The 19,817-nt window shown below is 37.7% G+C and overlaps 2 protein-coding genes across 14 annotated transcripts in view; one reads left to right on the top strand and one right to left on the bottom strand.

Annotated features, from left to right (window-relative positions):
- The window catches only part of HPS3 (HPS3 biogenesis of lysosomal organelles complex 2 subunit 1), an 87,591-nt gene that overhangs the window by 32,472 nt on the left and 35,302 nt on the right, over positions 1–19,817 (top strand). For 2 of the 10 annotated variants that reach the window (XM_060149656.1, XM_060149650.1), the window contains 7 exons: positions 482–715; positions 1,632–1,817; positions 2,159–2,347; positions 3,608–3,715; positions 7,624–7,830; positions 8,560–8,650; positions 11,885–12,701. In XM_060149656.1, the coding sequence (XP_060005639.1) occupies positions 482–715; positions 1,632–1,817; positions 2,159–2,347; positions 3,608–3,715; positions 7,624–7,830; positions 8,560–8,650; positions 11,885–12,012 (1,143 nt within the window). In that variant the 3' untranslated portion in view covers positions 12,013–12,701. Of the gene's footprint in view, positions 1–481; positions 716–1,631; positions 1,818–2,158; positions 2,348–3,607; positions 3,716–7,623; positions 7,831–8,555; positions 8,651–11,884; positions 12,702–19,817 lie in introns of those variants that run through there. The other 8 variants (XM_060149651.1, XR_009540639.1, XM_060149652.1 and 5 more) reach the window with 8 other exon arrangements.
- Positions 2,156–19,817, bottom strand: part of LOC132520874 (ceruloplasmin) — a 67,198-nt gene continuing 49,536 nt past the window's right edge. The window contains exons 18-20 of one of the 4 annotated variants that reach the window (XM_060149646.1): positions 18,376–18,538; positions 6,522–6,626; positions 2,156–2,344 (exon numbers count right to left, since the gene is read on the bottom strand). In XM_060149646.1, the coding sequence (XP_060005629.1) occupies positions 6,523–6,626; positions 18,376–18,538 (267 nt within the window). In that variant the 3' untranslated portion in view covers positions 2,156–2,344; position 6,522. Of the gene's footprint in view, positions 2,345–6,521; positions 6,627–13,069; positions 13,750–15,843; positions 15,980–18,375; positions 18,539–19,817 lie in introns of those variants that run through there. The other 3 variants (XM_060149647.1, XM_060149648.1, XM_060149649.1) reach the window with 3 other exon arrangements.

The following is a 19,817-nucleotide window of genomic DNA, read 5'->3' as shown; positions in this document are numbered from 1 at the left end:
GTATTTTTAAAGAGTTGAATGCCAGTATGCAAAGTTGGGTATTGTGATACCAAGTGTTTTAAGGTTTTAAGAGAAATGAAATTTTCTCTTATAAATATTAAGTATATTTTGTACATTGAATATAAGTAAATTTTGTATTAAACAGTAATTTTCTATAATGGACTTTTGAATATAATTTAATCCAATATTTGTTTTCTTCTTCTGAACTCTTGTTAAAATTAGAAATGCTGGCCACAACTTGGTATACACTTTCCCTGCTTTTTCTTCATTATAACTCAGCAAAGAGATCACTTTAGGTCATCTCAGCTCTCCCACGCTATCACCATCAACTCTCTTTAAATCGAAGCATAGTACTGTAATTTTATCTTAATTGGAATGTTTGTATCTTGGCTTTTTATCCTTTTTTTTTTTTTTTTTTTGCTGATTTTGTTGCTTTCTATCGGCTGACTGACCTTTTATTTCTTGTTTACGCTCACCAAAGGAATTGGCAGCAAAAGTGGTTCAGATGTTTTATGTCGCTGAGCCGAAGCAACTGCCCCATATTCTCTATAGTCCTTCTATGAAGAATATTGATCCTTTAACTGCCATAAGCTATTTAAGGAAGCTGGATACTTCTGGATTTTCATCAGTCTTAGTGACATTGACCAAGGCAGCAATGGCTTTGAAAATGAGAGATCTTGACATGCACAGAAATGAAATGAAAAGCCATTCAGAGGTACGGTGCCCTGCCTGGTATTAACAGCAAGCTAAAATAGGACTCAGTGGTCCTGAGGTGTTTAGTTTTCTTCTGGCTTCTGTGTAGCTCATTTTTTTCTTAGTTGTAAGGGAAGATAAACTTAGTATTAAAAAGGAAGTGGCCCAAAGTGGGAGTGCTTGGGCTTTGGATTTGGCAAATGAAAAAGAAAAATGAAAGATAAATGGCAGCAATGGGTATCCAAAGACTTTTCAACTTAGTGTCAGGTATGTTCAGAACACAGTGCTTGGCAGTGAAGAGTATACAGGCTCTGCCCTGAGCTGACAGTCTGACCTGGCACGAGGGGGTGGTGTGGTTTGTCCCTGAAAACAGAACAGTGATGTATATTCAAGTACAGCAAGTAGGTTATTAACCTTGAGTCTTAGGAGTCCAGTAGTTGCAGAAATAGCCTGCATTTGGGAAGATCACAAATGCCTGTGTGGGAGATTAGGCATTTGAATGGTGTATCAAAGAAAAGGTAGCTTCCCGTTGGAAAAGAGGCCATTTAGGGACATAAGCCAAAAAAGTTAATCAGTAGAGAAAGAAATTAAGAAGTGACATTAATTGAGCACTTATTATGTCTCAGGTTAGCACTAAGATGTCCTCTACTTTGAAGAGTAGAATTCTAGAAAGATGAATTTTCTTTTCATAATTTTGAAAAATCCTATATAGACCTCAATTTAAAGCTGCCTACAAAATAGGACATCTTGATGCTTAATTAATAATAACTTCTACAAAGACAGTTACCAATGATGTCCTTAGAACTTGTCTTTGTAAAGAAAAAATTAAGATTACAATAAATTATTAATGGCTTATCATTGATTCTTGAATTCACTGGCGTGTATTTCCAAGATGAATGCAATGTTTATTCTGTTCCTAAATTTTTTTTTATCTGAAGATGAAGTTGGTATGTGGCTTCATTCTGGAACCTCGGCTATTGATTCAACAGAGGAAAGGACAGATTGTTCCAACTGAATTTGCAGTTCACTTGAAGGAGACTCAGCCTGGATTGCTTGTGGCTTCAGTACTTGGCTTACAGAAGAACAACAAAATTGGAATTGAAGAAGCAGATTCCTTCTTTAAGGTTTGTCACTTTGAAAATGCAATTGTTCTGGATGGCCTGATGAAGTTGGTGGGGGGGACGGGGAGCAGAATAAGAGAAGTGAGTTTTCATTTGTTTATTGAAAAATGAGACTTACACATGACCACTTATAAAAGTACAGATTAAAAAATGTATCTAGAAAAATTCTGTTCATGCAACCTGGAGTCTGTTAAAATGTCTAAATTCGCTTTTGCCACGGCACTAATGCTAGAGATAAATTATTGAATACATGGCCCACATGATGGAGTGCTATTCAGACCAGCTGTAACTTGATCAGTACTATATTTATCTGAGCTATGGGGGCTTGTTTCACTATTCTCAAGGTGCTCTGTGGTAAAGATGAAGATACGATTCCTCAGCTCTTAGTAGACTTTTGGGAAGCTCAGCTGGTAGCGTGTCTCCCAGATGTGGTACTTCAGGAACTCTTTTTCAAGCTCACATCACAGTACATCTGGAGATTATCTAAGAGGCAGCCACCTGACACCACACCATTGAGAACATCAGAGGATCTGGTAAGATAATGGAATAGTACAGTGAATTAAACTTTATGTACATTACACATTATGATAATGACCCTTATTATTTTTTTTGTTTGTTTTTGGGTTTTTTTGTGTTTTATGTTTTTGTTAAAATTTTATTTCTTTTTATTTTAATTTTTGTTGACCCTTCTTATTTTTAACGGCATAAAATCAGTCGTAATTCATATTACCGGATATCTTTTTTTTTTTACGGTACGCGGGCCTCTCAGTGTTGTGGCCTCTCCCGTTGTGGAGCACAGGCTCCGGACATGCAGGGTCAGCGGCCATGGCTCACGGGCCCAGCCGCTCCGCGGCATGTGGGATCTTCCTGGACCAGGGCACAAACCCGTGTCCCCTGCGTCGGCAGGCAGACTCTCAACCACTACGCCACCAGGGAAGCCCTACCGGATATCTTTTTAAAGCAAGAGTTAAAAATACATTTAAAACTTGTCTGTGAGTGAAGTTGCCCACATTTTAAACACTTTTGTATCCTAAAGAGTGCCTTCTACTGTTCCTATATTACTTACCTACAGTGGTACTTCAGTAGCCAAAGTGTGGGAGAAAGGGCTTTTCCCCAAATCCATCTGTGCTCCCTTAGGCGACAGTCATGAAGCGGAACATGAGAGAAGAGACATCTGCAGACCTCCCTGCTGGGAGAGGAACTGCAGAAGGCTTGTGGGAGAGAGACTTCCTTACCAGACTTCCATTTCCTGTCAGCTGCACAGACAAGAGCTGTTCCGCAGTCTGCAGCAGCCCTAACAACTCTACTCTTATCTTTCCTGTTCCCCCCGACCCCTGGCAGCCCCTTTGTCCCTCACAGTGACAGAGTGGCTAATGTGGGTTTGCTTGAATAAGGGAGTCTTTATGGGAATTGTCTTGAGAACTTATGGAAGAGATTTTGCCTCCCAAGGAAAGTAGTAGAAATAAAAAATATTTTCAGTATTACTGTTAACTTTTTTTGAGTGTAATTAGCTTAAAGGAAGTATTGCCCTTTTTGTGAGAAAGTGCCTCTTTGCAGTTTTTTGAAAGTTAAAATATTAGGAAATATTTAGTGAGGATTTATTCAGTGAGAAGCAGCAAAACTAAAACCTTTTCCAGGGGAATGCATTCTAAGACTTTCTTCCCATTACCAGGAAAATGTATACCAAATTTTGGGACACGGCAGAATGTTAGGGATTGCTTGTTTGTGGGATGGATGAAAAAAGTCTTGTTTTGTTGTATTTTTGTTTATGATAAATTTCTTTTACATTTTAGATAAACACCTGTAGTCATTATGGCTTAATCAGTCCGTGGGTTAATGTCTTAATATCATCTGAATCCTTGGCTGATAAAAATTATATGGAAGACCTTTCAAAATTACAGGTAAATAAAAATGCCTCCTTTTCTTATGAATATGCATATTACCATATAGTATAGGACTTAAACTTGGTAAGACCCTGGGTGTCCAGTTAATTTAGAGTGTATAATTCTGGGGACAGAACCTATAGTTAGGCATACTCAAGAGCTGTGGAGGGAATTCCTGCCTCTGCCTGGAACTGCTGACGGGAAGTCTGGTCTTGTTGCCAGTCGGTGAGTGAGCTTCCAAGTCCTGTGACTCTTGCCTCATTCTCAGGACGTGCTTGAAAACACGTTGTGAAATGAAAGTATGGCAAATGTTTCGCGGTGTTTTCATTGACGGGATTCACTTTTATTTTAGTGTTCACTCACACAGTTTAGGCCTCTAGCCCAAACCGAGCACTACTATCTGTCTTATAGGAGATAGGTCAAAGTAGCTAGCTTCTCTGGCTCCTGAAAGGATTTTTTTAAAAGTAAGAAACATGATCAAGAGAATGTAGACCATCCTGCAAGAATTCTGAATGTGAATGTTTTCGACTGAGAATGAGAAATAAAGTACACATTTGACTTGGTGGATTGGGCTGGGCTCAATGTGGATGTGATTTTGTTTAATGTAATCAGTGGCCCAAGGACTGAGTATAATCCTCACATCTGTTGTGTTTGGTCTTCCCAGTGTAGCTGCCAACATATGAAAATTGAGATTTTCAAATTCAGAATTTTGAGTTTCAAGTTTCTCTTTGAGAAACTCAGCAGAACTTTCATTCAGCAGTAACCCTGGGCCCTCACTGCCTGAGACCTGAAGGTCGGAGCCACCTACTGGCTCCCCTCCTTGGGCAGTGCTCGTGCTGTCCTGTCTGCCACAGTTCCACCTCCATGTCTCCCTGGTCCAGATTCAGTGTCTGGCATCCATTTTCCTTATACTCAGCCGCCTTCGTGTGTTTTCATCATCTGGTTTTCATCGTCTGGTTTGACCTTGTTAAGCTTTTGAGTGTGCAACCCCTGATTTACTCTGGGAACTTAGTGGAAGTGTGGTTATTGCTTATAGAAACCAAAATGTCAGATTGGGGATGGGGTGTCAGGATGCGAAGCTCAAGAGACCATATTGCTTAGTCTTAGCCTCTAGACAGCCTGTGATGTCACCAGGAATAGAGTTACTTACATTTTTTTTTTTAATTGCCAAAGGCGGTTCTTGTTGGTTCTTATCTCTAGTACCCTTATGCTACAGAGGCTGCCGAGCACTTAGTCTCAGATTTGTTCATTCCACAAATATTCCTCAATCATATACTGTAAATGTGATTGATGTACAGCATTGGACGAGGCAGGCAAGACCTTGCCCTCCTATAATTTATGTACTAATTACATATTTAAAATGCTAATTGTAATAAGTGCTTTAAAATATCCCCTGATAAATCTTCAAAGCATATTTATAATCTCTGCTTGAAAAAGTATAATTCAGTGATCTTTAGAATCCATTTTAAGGTATTTAAAAAGGGTATCTTGGGACTTCCCTGGTGTCACAGTGGTTAAGAATCTGCCTGCCAATGCAGGGGACACAGGTTCGATCCCGGGTCCGGGAACACCCCACATGCCACAGAGCAACTAAGCCCATGCGCCACAACTACTGAAGCCCACGTGCCTAGAGCCCGTGCTCCGCAACAAGAGAAGCCACCGCAATGAGAAGCCCACGCACTGCAACAAAGAGTAGCCCCCTCTCGCCGCAACTAGAGAAAGCCCGTGTGCAGCAACGAAGACCCAAGGCAGCCAAAAATAAATAATAATAAAATAAATAAATTTATAAAAAATAAATAATAAGGGTATCTTCTTTCTGGGAATCCTTGCCATTAAAGGATAGAAAGTTGAGTCAGTCTAAACTTTTCTAAATCCTTTTCCTAATTATAACTCTTTCTAAATTATCTGGGGTCAATTAGTCTTAGTCATTAAGAAAAAACTAACCATCAAGAAACAAAAAGATCTCACCTGCTCTTACCTAGAGGAATGGGGGGTCGGTTCAGAATCACTTGGAGAGCTTTTTCAAAATTGTATGTCTTCCCTCTACCCACCAGCTCACCACCACCACACAGATTTGAGATAAATCTTTGTCCCTTGTTCTTAATCACTGTAATAGTATATTTGTGCAAGAATTAAAAACAATCTATAAATCATCTGTGTGTCAAAAAGCCACTATTCAGAATGACACAGTACCTAGTAAGTGCCCTGCCTTTTACCAGAATTGTCCTGGTCCCCTCCCCCCGCCTCCTTGCCATCCACCCCTCTTAGAGCCACAGGTGTGACTGTGTAGAGAATTCTGTGGGTTCCAGCCCCGCAGAGCCAGCTGAGCATGAGGGGTGTAGATCAGAAAAGGGAATAAATAGTGCCTGTGTTGGGGGTGGAGAGTCCATTTCCAATATTGAAAAAAAAAAAAAAGAAAGGAACACTAAGACTATTTTAAAGAGTAGTAGTAACCTGTGGGCCGTTTTTTATCCAGTGATATATGTGTTGTCTGGTGCTTCTTATTTTGAGGGTTTTTGTTTGTTTTGGTCGCCCTGTGTGGCTCTGGTATCTTAGTCCCCAGACCACAGATTGAACCCGCGCCCTCAGCAGTGAAAGTGCGGAGTCCTAACCACTGGATCGCCAAGAAATTCCCTGGTGTTTCTTATTTTTAAACTTCTTGATGATATGGATATAACTACTTAAAAGTTCATGGGTAACCCATTTTGTACCAAGCTTTGACTCATTTCACTTTAACCACCTTATTTCATATTTGCTATCTTATTGTCAGGAAATTTTTCAGATGAAGGTGAATATTAAACTTGCAGGAAGGAAAGGGACCAACCTTACTCTCCTAGCCATTGCTTGGTAGATATTTGGAATAAAATCACGATGCTGACTGTAAATGGATAGTTCATGTTCCATGTCCTCCTGTGAGTCTGAGAAGACGCTGCAGTAAAAAGGATACAAGAAGAAGAAAATCAGGATATGAGCATTTCATTTTTTATCCAGAAGAAAGGGAAAGCAGAGATTATTTTGGTGGCGGAATCAAAAGTAGTATTTATAGTTTAAATGTTTAAAAGTAAAATATTGTCAAGTTCTGACTACTGAAATAATAGCTGCTCTGTGTCATTCAGGTTGTAGCAAACGGTATTGATACAAATTATTAGGTTTTTAACGATTGCTGTAGTTTTCTTAAATGTGAAATTTTATTTTTGGTTCTTCGTGTAGTGCATGCTTACTATTAGAAACCTTGGAAAATACAGGGAAGTGTGAAAAAGAAAGTTGGCTTTGTCCTCCCATTCCAGTGAACTTGTCTCTGTTTCAAATTTCGATGCTCTTCCAAAGGCATTTCTAGATGTGCATGTACCTATGTAGATTTTATACAACTGACCATGCTCTGAATATAATTTTGTATTGAGATTTTTTACTAATTTTATCATGAGCATTTTGTCCTTTGAAAACAATTTTGATAGCTATAAAATATACCATCATTTGAATATATCATAATTTATTTACTCATCCCTTCTTATTTAATGCTTAGATTTCTTCTAGTTTTTCAGTATTATAAATATTCTTGAGGTGAACATCATTGGACATAAATCTTGACCACCATGTTGATTCTATCCTAAGGGTAGAATCTTAAAGCATTCGCATTAGTTTAAACTTACAGTCTATTCAGAGCAAACACAACCATGTTATTTTAAAAAATCATAGCTTTGTATTAAACAGATCTTTTTTTCTTTAAACTAGAGGTGGTTTCAAGATTATTTAATACTTTGGTCTAATTAGACTTACTAAGTAAATATATGCGTGTGCTCTAAAATTACATTCTGTTTTTTTTTTTTGGTGAGTGAGATTTATTCTTTTTAAAAACGGTATTCTGTATGTTGTGCTTTAGTGTTTTGGGTGCCTCATTCCATAACATTTCACTTTTCTGTTCATAGTCTCTCATATGTGGTCCTTCATTTGACATAGCTTCCATTATTCCATTCTTGGAGCCACTCTCAGAAGACACTGTTGCCGGCCTCAGCATCCATGTTCTGTGTCGTACGCGTTTGGAAGAGTATGAACGGTGCATAGACAGGCTGTTAGAGAGATGCCCGGAGGCAGTCATCCCATATGCTAATCATGAACTGAAAGAAGAGAATCGGGTATGCTTTTCAGATTACGGTTTTAGGCTTTATCAGTGATAATCAAATGTTAATCTTGTTGCCTTATCTGCAACATGGGGACAGATTATGCCAGTCCAACCTCACAGGGCTGTGTGGCTTAAAAGAGCATATATGTTACATGTTTTTTTTGTTTTTTTTTTGTTTTTTTTTTGTTTTTGCGGTACGCGGGCCTCTCACTGCTATGGCCTCTCCCGTCACGGAGCACAGGCTCTGGACGTGCAGGCTCAGCAGCCATATGTTACATGTTTTGAGTACCATTAGAGGCTGTTAAAATTTATGGTGCTTGTATGTTATCTTCACTAAAGGTCTCTTGTTTGGCAATGAAGTAGGCTATTACCTGAAGATTTGGAAAACATAATAAATGATGGGGAAATTCTTTGTGGACTCTCTGGTCTTTAGAAATTAGAAGAGTTTTTGACTTTAGAACTTTCTTGCTACCTAAGAGATGAAAACAAGACACGTCTATGTTTCTTCTTGAAAATAGCGGTGTACATATATATGTACAGTGTATATATTATTAGATTTTCAAGTTACAGATCTGACTTTTATGCTCTAGCTTAAGCAGAAGACTGTTCTAACAAAGTCTGTTCCTTAACCAAGATGATGTATTTTTGCCCTGGGCTTCCCTGCACAATCTTTTTCTTCTTGTTGGAAATCTGAGTGTAAAATGCATCAAACTTAAAAAGTATTCATTTTTCCCTAAGATAGACTTTGTGGTGGAAAAAACTGCTGCCTGAACTTTGTCAGAGAATAAAATGTGGTGGAGAGAAATATCAACTTTACTTATCATCACTAAAAGGTAAAATAATCTTTTTTGCTTGATTATAAATTGAGTTGAGGGTACTCATTTCCATAACTGGCTGAAGCCTTGCTGTCTCTCGTTTTTCATGTGATTCTCAAGTGTGGGGAAGAGGGTCTTCTCAGAATCAACTGGAGAGCTTATTTTTAACATTCATGTGCTCCCGCCACCACATTTGATATTCATTTATCTCTTTTAGCTCTAGAGCTGATGCTTTTAAGTTAATCTTTCCAGACACTTAACAAAGTATCACAGTCAGAGAAACTCACAGCCTCAGTATTTTAAAAATTGGAATAGCCATTAAAGTCCGTTTTATATTAATGGTCTGGGTGCTTAATTTACTTCATGTAGGAAATTAAAATTATTTTCATTATTAATCATAATTGTAAGCAAGTACTGAGGAATGATAAATTTCTCAAAGATTTAGAAGTGTAGTGTGTCTAAATTATGCAGTATTTTACAGTGTAGGTAGTTATTGTTTGAATTTTTATAATTCATAGTCATTTATAAATCTTGATAGCTATATGGTTATCAGTTTCACTACTCTTGTGTGTTAATATCACCAGTTAATGGTTGGCCTGATGACAAAGGTATGGTTATATTGATACCAGTGTGCATAAAATATTAGAAGTTGACAGTGTTGGAATTGTATTTTCCAGCTGAGGGAATTGACTTTCAAAGTGTTAGGCAAAGCCAAGTGGCCATTGGATGGTGTTTTTCTGGAAATTGCCATTAAGTTGTATGTTTTTGATTGGGAAGACAGGGAGGGGCCTTTGTACTATTTGTCCTACCCACCTCTCTGAGTGATTTTTTGGTTGTCAGAAGGTGGAAGCTTCAGGTGTTTGATTGCCCAGCCCCATCTGCACCAGATTTATCACATAAATTTGAACTGATTATTCTTGTTGGTCGATCACTTTCCAGTACAGATAGCCCACATCTTCACACCCCGGTAACATCATTATCTTAGTCGAACGACTCTTTCTTCATCCTTTTCTGATCCACACCCACAAACTCATAACTACCCCATAATCTTTCCTCCAAATGTTCCATTTTTCTGTGTCTTTAATATGTGTGTATTCACACACATGTGCATGTATGTATGTGTGTGGCTTATGGGAACTAAATGCTGTGTGTGATTTAACTTTATTGTAATACCTCCAGAGCTGGTATAGTGTTTTATTCATTTTTCATGATGCACTTTCCTTGCCAGCAATGTGCTTCTCCATATGCAGTATTCTATAACTATTGATTGATTTGAAGGGAAGACACCTGAATAACCTCAGGTCTGTTTTCATGGGGAGTCTCTCTGTTGGCAGCTGTGGTATACCAAGAAGGGACCAGGATTGGAATTAGGAGAATTGGAAATGAGTTCCAAGTCTGCTACTTACTGAGTATCCTGAAGCAAGCCAGTTTTTTTAATTGCCTGGGACCAATGGGAGGTTCAGGACTGACTCTAGAGTAAAATGTTAGGCAAAAATTGCAAGATGGTGAGGTTGGAGATGGAGGTCAGGGACTTACATAATATGCTTAGGAGCTTGGATTTCTTACTCTCTAATGCAACATTCCTCAGCCTTGTCACTGCTGACATCTTGGACCAGATAATTTGTGTGTAGGTGTCCCCTGTGCATTTTAGGGTGTTACCAGCATCCCTGGCCTCTACTCACTAAATACACTAAATACCAGCAGCACTTGCCCAGTTAAAACAGAAGTGTCTCCAGCCATCACCAAATGTCCCCTGGGGGACAAAACTGTACTAGTTGAGAACTGTTGCACTAATGCAGAGCCATTGAAACTGGGGTTAGTGGTTGACTTCTTTGTTTCAAGGCAGTACTTATGACTGTTTTTGTGACAGTGAGCTGTGCTTATCAATAAAAATTCTAGTACTATAGTCAATTACAAAGTTTAAAAAGTCATTTTAAACTTCACCAGCCAGAAATAACTATTTTCAACATTTGACACGTATTCTCTAGACACACTGGAGGATTTAAAGTACTCTGTGGATTTAAGATATTGACCTTGTTCTTGGAGTTGTAACCTGTATTAGCCTGTCACTAGTTGGAGGAAGAGGAGAATAGAGCAGTGGCAAGATTTTTGTTGGCTCTATACCTACTTTACACTGGCCCCCACCTCAGTTTTTCTGTATCTAGGATACTACTTACAGGTTCCACGTTTAGGCAAAATAAACTCGTTTGATAGGAAAACATTGGTAATTCATGGGTTTTACAAATTAGTTAGCAGTTATTGTTTATTAAAGTTCTATTTTGTGTCAGATGTGCATCATTGTATTTTAAATTGATTCACAAAGGACTCTGGAAGCTAGCAGATGGTACCACTACATTATAAATGAGGAAACCAAGACCCAGGAGGTTGACTTTCTTAAAGTCACCCAGAGCATAAGTAGAAGCGTGTGATCGCTGCCCAAGTCTGTACGATTCCAGAGCTAGGGAGCTTTCTCATACGTCACCCTATTCATTAACTTGTTAGCCACAAGAGCATGTCATTCCTTTGTGTAAGGGATGGTTTAGGTTGCTGGATATTGGACAGATGACTTTGGATGGATGCACGCACACCTGAGCCAGAGATTTTATATTCCGGTTACTCTGCAAATAGAATAAGTGGTGGGCATGCAAGAATCACACACGGAATGGACTGAAGAAGGTTTGGGAACATTGTTCTTAAATGTCACCCCCTTCTCTTCCCAGCAGAGGGCAGCATGCATGCATCGAGAAACAACAGAATCATAAAATAACATAGTTACCTTTACAAAAATGTTTACTAAATTCCTTAATATTTAAAATATTCATTAGAACACATTATTTTGCAGTTTGAGAAACAAAGTAAATGGTCTCGAAAACATATTTGTGCTTATTAATAACATAAAAATCTTATAATAGAGAGGAACTGATTTAGGAAAATGTCATCCAACAATTAATAGTATTTCCTGTCCTAGCAAACAGTCTTTATAAATCAGCTGCAATATAGTCCTAACATTAAAAACAGTGTTCAATTGATTGTATTTTCCTACAAACGATTCTAGAAAGAATAAATAAGAAGTTGTTAGAACCATAAAGCAGTCTGGATTTAAAAGACTGGTTTTCTGGGGTTTTTTTTCCTCTCTCTCTCGTAGTTATAACATTTTGTCACCTGAATTAGCTTCTAATTGGTTGAGTGATAAGAGAATAGGATGAAAGACAGAATTTCAGTTCTAACTCAGATATTCTTTCCTACAAACAGAAACACTGTCAGTTGTTGCTGTGGAACTACAACTAAGGGATTTCTTAAATGTCCTCCCAGAAGATGGCACTGCAGCATTTTTCTTGCCATATCTTCTTTACTGCAGTCGAAAGAAATCATTGACTTAAAGGTATCATTTGAAATATACCACATATGAGACTGAATTTTTCAAAACTGAATGCCAGATAAAAAATATATATATAAAGGACTTTTATATTGAACATGTACATATATTGCAAATGCTTTCAGGCTGCTTACCTCAGTGATAGTATTAGTTTCATAATTTATGACCTGAGTCCATTTAATTGTCCAGAATGTAAAAAAGCTACAAGATATAGGAGTTTCCTCAAAGAAGGCATATATTTTTAAAGGTAGAGACTGACTTCTATTCCAAGGAACATCAATTTACTGTTGTTGGAGACATGACAATCTTTTTCATCCCGGGAACACAAACAATTTGTAAGTATGCGCGAAAGAATGTCATTCCAAGTGGTCCACAATTTAACCTTTTTGATTTTTCCAGATTTTTCTACTGGGTCCCTTTTAAAAACAGTTATTTTCTTTGAGAAAGATGTTAATGTTTTCCCACAGTAAAAGATTTCAAACTTTATTTTCTTGTTACTTTTAAAATACATGCTAAGTTTCTCTCTGAATCAAATGAAATAGAAGTTTACAAAGCTGACTTTCTTCTTGTCTGGCTATTAACGTGATTTGTTGAGTGCATGTTTTTCAGCCAAAGCCTTGTTTCCATTTTTTGTTGATGTGGACTCTTGCTCTTTTAGCCAGAGTGTATGTGAAAATAAAGAAATATAAAGAACTGTGTCTTTTTTTTAGCCTCTTATTAAATAATTTTGAGTCCCAGTTCAGTTCCTTGATAGTGTGCTTTGACTTTAGTTAAGGCTGGGCAAAAATGTTACTCACCTGATGTTTCCACAACGATATTTTGAAAACTTTTCTCCTGATGGCAACATTCGTCTTTGCCAGGATTTAATTTATAGATTGTTTCTCAACTCTGCCTTTCTCCAGTTCCATATTAACTTCCTTTTGATCATCATTTCGAGGGTTCACAAAACTCAGATTGGCAACATTTTATTTTATTTTAAAAATTTGTTTTATTTTATTTAAACATTTTTTAAATTTAAAATTAACAAAAAATTTTTACCAGTTTTATTTAGATATAATTGACATCTTCAAAGGGTACCCTATTGATTTTCTATTGCTGCTGTAACAAATTATCACAGGCTTAGTGGCTTAAAACAACACAAAATTAATTATCTTACAGTTCTGTAGATTAGAAGTTCAATATTGGCCTCACCGTTTTGAAATTTTATTACTAATATTTTATCTGTTTAATTTTTCATTTTACTTCCTCTACACCTGTGCCCCTATTCCACTGGTCCATTAGGACTGATGTTAGCAGTATGTTAGAGGGATTGATGGGAAGCCGAAGTTTGGAAACATTTCATTGGATCTTATTTGTTTGTTTGTTTGTTTATTTTTTTATTTATTATTGAAATCATTGAATCTTAATAGTGATCCTTTGAGGACTGTCCAGGACAACATCTGCTCATAGTTTTTTTTTTTTAATACAGTTTTGTAAAGCCCTAATGGTGGTGATATGTGTATTAGAGTCAGTCATGTGTCATAATACAGTCTATTGATCTTTTCATATGAAACAGTGTAACACAGTTATCCCCATAAATGCACAAAAGTATATGTTTTCAGTCTTTTTTTAATGCTTATAGCCATTCCAAGTAAGCCTTCTATTCAACACTTTCACATAACATTGTTATGAATCATTGTTTTTTCTTTTTTTTTTTTTTTTCATTTATCACCAATTTATTTCTTATATCCAGACTTGGTCTCTATAGAAAAAGAAATTTTAAGACCATTATTAAAAATAGTATATATCATATGGTTAAAAAAAATGGCACATGGTGCTTTAAATATATTCCAGTTTTTTAAAAGTTATTTTCTTTATTCTTGATTCATTTATATTTTTCTGCTCTTTATATATTTAAAACACATCTCTCACTCTAGTACTGCTTTATTTAAAGACAAATTAACTTTCCTCCCTGCAAGATATTTATTTATTATCAAGGGAAAATTAGTCATTTTATAGTGGAGAAACCTGGCAGACACCACCATAAGCCCAAATGCTCAAAATGAACACAACCAGTAAGGGAACAAATTAACATCTTGTGTCTCTTGACGTGTATGCTGAGAAAACCACAATATCCCTTCTGTGAGAATCTTGCCAAAAAATGCATAATCCGAATCTGATCATAAGGAAACGTTAGACAAACCCAAATTGAATTCACATTCTACAAAGTGACTGCCCTGTATTCTTTAAAAATGTCAAAGTTGGGAAAGACAAAGACCAAGGAACTGCTCCAGACTAAGGAGACAAGAAGACATGTCAGCTGAACTCAGTGCATGAGTTGGATTTTCTTTTTCTCTGAAGAACATGATTAGAATAATTGGTGAAATATGGAAGGGGTCTGTAGTATTGGATTGTTTTTAATTTCCTGATTTTGATAGGTGTACTTTGTTTATGTATAAGAATATTCTTGTTCTTAGGAAATAGGAGTATATGTATTTACAATTTCTGTAGTCTGTGTGTGTATAAAGAGATACGGAGATAGGAGAAAGGACGAGAAAGTACATGATGCTGTGCAAAATGTTAACATTTGGGGAACCTGGGTAAAGGGTATACAGGAATTTTTTTGGTACTGCTCTAGCAACTTTTCTATAAGTCTGACGTTGTGTCCAAAAAGGTTTTTAAAATTCCTTTTTATTGAGTTAATATGTGGTTAGATATTTACCAAGCAGGGTATTGGATTGGATTTGTGCACCTACTAGAAGTACAGAATATACACTCCCTGCCTATAAGGACCTTAGAGCTAAGTAAGCTTTTCCCCTCAGACAGCTCCAAGAGGTTATCTAACTGTCATGGAAGTGTCAGTCTAAAAAAAGTACCTTTTATATTTGTCAGAGGAGGTCTTTATTATGCTTCCTCTGGTAGAAACAAGGCATTACATTAAGCATGACAGGATATCCACAATTCTTTTCTAGTGATTTTTTTCTTTGTGGAGAAAATTGTCTCCCTGTGCAAAATATTGAAAGATTTCACTATAACTTGATTTCTCCCTTGTCTCTGTCATGGTAGGCTGAAATTCTTCTAAGATTTGGAATTAAGGTCAACTTGGCCAAAGCTTTATCAAACTTTCATTTAAAGATAATTCAGACTGATAAATGTGGCTCCCCATTTTTCTGTGAATAGTTCAAACTATCTTTTTTGTTCATTACTGCTTCTTTCAGTTCCATGCAATACCTTTTCTCTTAGTAAAAGTCAAATTTCCCTTTAATCTTTTTTTCCAACATGTGTTTTGCCTTCACATTGCTAATCGTTCTCCAGTTTTTAGTAGGGCTTTTAAAACAGTCTCCCCTTTCTTAACCAAGGAAACAGTCATCTCCCTTATCCCCTCCCAGGCTTATCCTACAGGAGGAATTTTTTCATGGTCTTTGTGTGTAGGCTTAGCCTGTAGCAGCATCCTCTACATGTCAGGCATTTGCACACATGAATTTCCAGAATGCCTGCCTTGGTATTCCTTCACTTTTGATTATCAGTCTGAGCAGGACCATCCTTTTGTGTGGTTTACATGTGTGCTAATGTTCTTTAAGCTCTACTTAAGGTTTTCTTTCTCATGTTTGACTCTTCACCTTGTTCAGCAGTTACTGGCATTAGACCCAGTGGTTTATATATTTGTCTGAGCCTTTGGTGTTCTGGTGCTCTCAGTACCACACTTTGTAATAAAGAGTTTTAGTGGAAATAGTTTTTCATGTTATGAGGTCTTTGTGTAAGACCCAGGAACAGAAATTAAAACTTTTCGTTTGCACTGACAAGTAATCTTTCAGTGATTTTTAGGTTTTGAAATATATTTACTTCTGTATTTTCTTCCATTTATATGTTCTCTTTTATGCCAGTGTGAGGAGGAAACACGAGTTGTTTTCTCTACATCATTTCCCCTCATTGGATTTGCCATTGCCAATTCCAACAATTCTGAACTCAGAAGACTCAGGAAACACCAAAGCCTGCAACCAAAAAGCAGGAATTTTACTTTTTTTTTAACCTCAGTTTTTAAAATTGAAGTATAGTTAATTTACAATGTTGTGTTAGTTTCAGGTGTACAGCAAAGTGATTCAAATATATATATATTCTTTTTCAGATTCTTTTCCATTATAGGTTATTACAGGATACAGAGTATAGTGCCCTCTGCTATACAGTAGGTCCTTGTTGGTTACCTATTTTATATATAGTAGTGTGTATATGTTAATCCCAAACTACTAATTTATCTCCTGCCCCTGTCCCCCCACACAGTATTTCCTTTGGTAACCATAAGTTTGTTTTCTATGTCTGTGAGTCTATTTCTGTTTTGTAAGTAAGTTCCTTTGTATCATTTTTTTATATTCCACATATAAGTGATATCATAAGATATTTGTCTTTGTCTGACTTACTTCACTTAATATGATAATCTGTAGGTCCATCCATGTTGCTGCAAATTGCATTATTTTGTTTTTTTATGGCTGAGTAATATTCCATTGTGTGTATGTATGTGTGTGTATATATATATATATGTGTGTGTGTGTATATATATATATATATATATACACACACACACACACACACCATATCTTCTTTATCCATTCATTTGTCGATGGACATTTAGGTTGCTTCTGTGTCTTGGCTATTGTATTGATAAATAGTGCTACTTTGAACATTGGGGTGCATGTATCTTTTCAAGTTAGAGTTTTCTCCAGATATATACCCAGGGGTGGGATTGTAGGATTATATGGTAACTGTATTTTTAGTTTTTTAAGGAACCTCTGTACTGCACCAATTTACATTCCCATCAACAATGTAGGATGGTACCTTTTTATCCACACCATCTCCAGCATTTTTTATTTGTAGACTTTTTTTTTTTTTTTTTTGCGGTACGCGGGCCTCTCAACTGCTGTGGCCTCTGCTGCTGCGGAGCACAGGCTCCAGACACGCAGGCCCAGCGGCCATGGCCCACAGGCCCAGCCGCTCCGCGGCATGTGGGATCCTCCCAGACCGGGGCACGAACCCGTGTCCCCTGCATCGGCAGGCGGACTCCCAACCACTGCGCCACCAGGGAAGCCCTATTTGTAGACTTTTTAACGATGGCCATTCTGACTGATGTGAGGAGATACCTCATTATAGTTTTGATTTGCATGACTCTAATTATTAGTGATACTGAGCATCTTTTCATGTGTCCATTGGCCATCCGTATGTCTTTGGAGAAATGTCTATTTAGGTCTTTTGCCCATTTTTTGATTGGGTTTTTTTTTGATATTAAGCTGTATGAGCTGTTTGTATATTTTGGAAATTAATCCCTTGTTGGTAGCAGGAATTTTACTCTTTATATAATGCATTTCTTTAGTTTTTAGTGTTTATCCATAAAAGGGCTGCTTGTTTTCCTGTGTTTTTATTGTGTGTGTGTATATGCATGTACCTGCATAGGAGGGAGTGTTCTTGCTGGGGTGGGCGAAGCAGCAAGATTTTAGAATCTAAAAATAGATTCTGTTTTTTTTTTCCTGGATCTTTGCTATGGTCTAAATGTTTGTGTGCCCCCAAAATTCATATGTTGAAAGCCTAATGCCCAAGGTGATAGTGTTAGGTGGTGGGGCCTTTGGGAAGTGATTGGGTCATGAGGGTGGAGCCCTGGTGAATGGGATTAGTGCCCTTATAAAAGAGGCCCCTGGAGAAGTAGCTTGTCCCTTCTGCCATGTGAAGGTATAATAAGTCTGCAACCTGGAAAAGGACCCTAACCCAACCATGTTGGCACCCTGACCTCAGGCTAACAACCTCCAGAACTAGGAAAATAAATTTCTGTTACTTATAAGCTACCCAGTATGGTATTTTGTTACAGCAGCCCAAATGGCCTAAGACAATCACTGACAAAACAATAATCAGTAATTCCTCCCCTCCCCCAGAAGCACAGAAAGACACTGTTCTACCTGATTGACTCTTTGAAATTATATTAGTTATATGGGTTTTTTTTTGTGGGGGGGGGATGCTTTTTCCTGTACCAGGTACTTCCTAGAATAAAAGTTAATGTTTTCTATTAAGAAAGAAATTATATTTTAAATGTCTTTTGTTAAGTCACAACTACTCTCTTACACATGTCAGTTTTAGGAATATTAATTACACTGCATCAAATTGGTGTCAATTTGTATTAGTGTAGAGACTACTGGTGCTGTTATCAGTACCAGCTGTCAGAAGATAAGCAGTATCCCACACCACTTAGCAGTAAAAAAAATTCCTATTTGGAGGTAGAGAAGGAAGAATCAGGGCAGCAAATTCAAAAAAGCTTCAGTTGGGGGGAAGTATTGATATATAGGCAAAGTAGTACATCTTAATTATATTTGTGATATATACCTTCTAGAATTACTAAGTGGATATTCACCTTCATTTGGTAGAACGGTGTAAGTAGTTTCCATTCCAGCATGAATGTGGTCAGTCACATGGCAGTGGAGTAACCAGATTCCAGGTGTTTTTGGAGACATTTCTAAGGTTTGGTATGTCCCAGGGAAAATGTCAAAGACATCAGAACTATAAATGCCCCTGTGCTTAATTAGAAAAATATAATGTTTATTATATGTGAGAGTTCATTTCATTGGCCAGCTCAGGGATATTAGAAAATGGATAAATCCGTTAAAAAAAGAAAGAGAGAGACCCTGCACATTGCTATGTCTAATACAAACAATGAGGTAGTGGTCTTTGCTAAAACCTTTGCACTGTGGGCTATTAAATGGGTGTGAAGGAAAGATACGATGAAAGTGAATTCATCAGTCAGGAACATCTGACTCTGGTTTGCCTTTTTTTTTTTTTTTTTTGCGGTATGGGGGCCTCTCACTGTTGTGGCCTCTTCTGCTGCGGAGCACAGGCTCCGGACGCGCAAGCTCACGGGCCCAGCCGCTCCGTGGCATGTGGGATCCTCCCGGACCGGGGCAGTCCTCTGCATCGGCAGGCCGACTCTCAACCACTGCGCCACCAGGGAAGGCCTGGTTTGCCTTTTTATCAGAGCACTTGAGTTACACAAAGGAATTTAGCTGTGGCCTCATTTCAGTCTTAAATCTCACTCTTGCCGAACCTACCCTAGATGAGCTTGTCTGTTAAACTTTACGGTTGGTAGGTAATGAAGGGAGCAGGAAAGGAGGCCAATGGAGAAGCCCAAACCAGGGGCAGTTCAGGTAGAGTCTTGACAGAGTATTTGGGCGGTATTTCGGCAGGGATGGAATTGAAAGTCTGCTAATAAGTCAAACAAAAAGCGAGAATAAAATGGTTCTGCAGTGTGCTTTGTGGTAGCTTCTGAATTTTCTGTGTTAACGTGAAGGTAAGACAAAAGCATTTCCAAAAGGGTTATTGATTCCTGCTGAAATCAGCACTGGGTGAGAAGTCAAAGTAGGATTGAGATCTAGGGACCAATCAGTTGCTTGACACCAATCTTGTGCCGATCTTGTTCACTTCAGGCTATTTGAGATCCAGAACTTAGAAGAGGCAAAGCTTATAATAAAGTCTTGTCTCTACTCTCTAATCCATCATTACGTGAACATTCCTACCCTCTCTGCTGACAATTCTGTTCAAAGGCCTTGCCCAGGAAAATGTGAGCAGAACTCCAAGAAAATCCAGTAAAAACGAAATCTAAGGGAGAGCCCAAGGTGTAAAAAGGTTCGTAATGGTGACTGAAATTGCTGTGTGTCACACTCTGAAAATAATTCAGTTGTCTCTCTCTTTTTTTTTTAATTGGAGTATAATTGCTTTACAATGTTGTGTTAGTTTCTGCTGTACAACGAAGTCAATCAGCTTTATGTATACCTGTATCCCCTCCCTCTTGGACCTCCCTCC

Source organism: Lagenorhynchus albirostris, chromosome 5, assembly GCF_949774975.1.
Source record: "Lagenorhynchus albirostris chromosome 5, mLagAlb1.1, whole genome shotgun sequence".
NCBI lineage: Eukaryota > Metazoa > Chordata > Mammalia > Artiodactyla > Delphinidae > Lagenorhynchus > Lagenorhynchus albirostris.
Note: the sequence above shows the minus strand (reverse complement) of the source record. Positions and strands in the feature narration are given on the sequence as shown.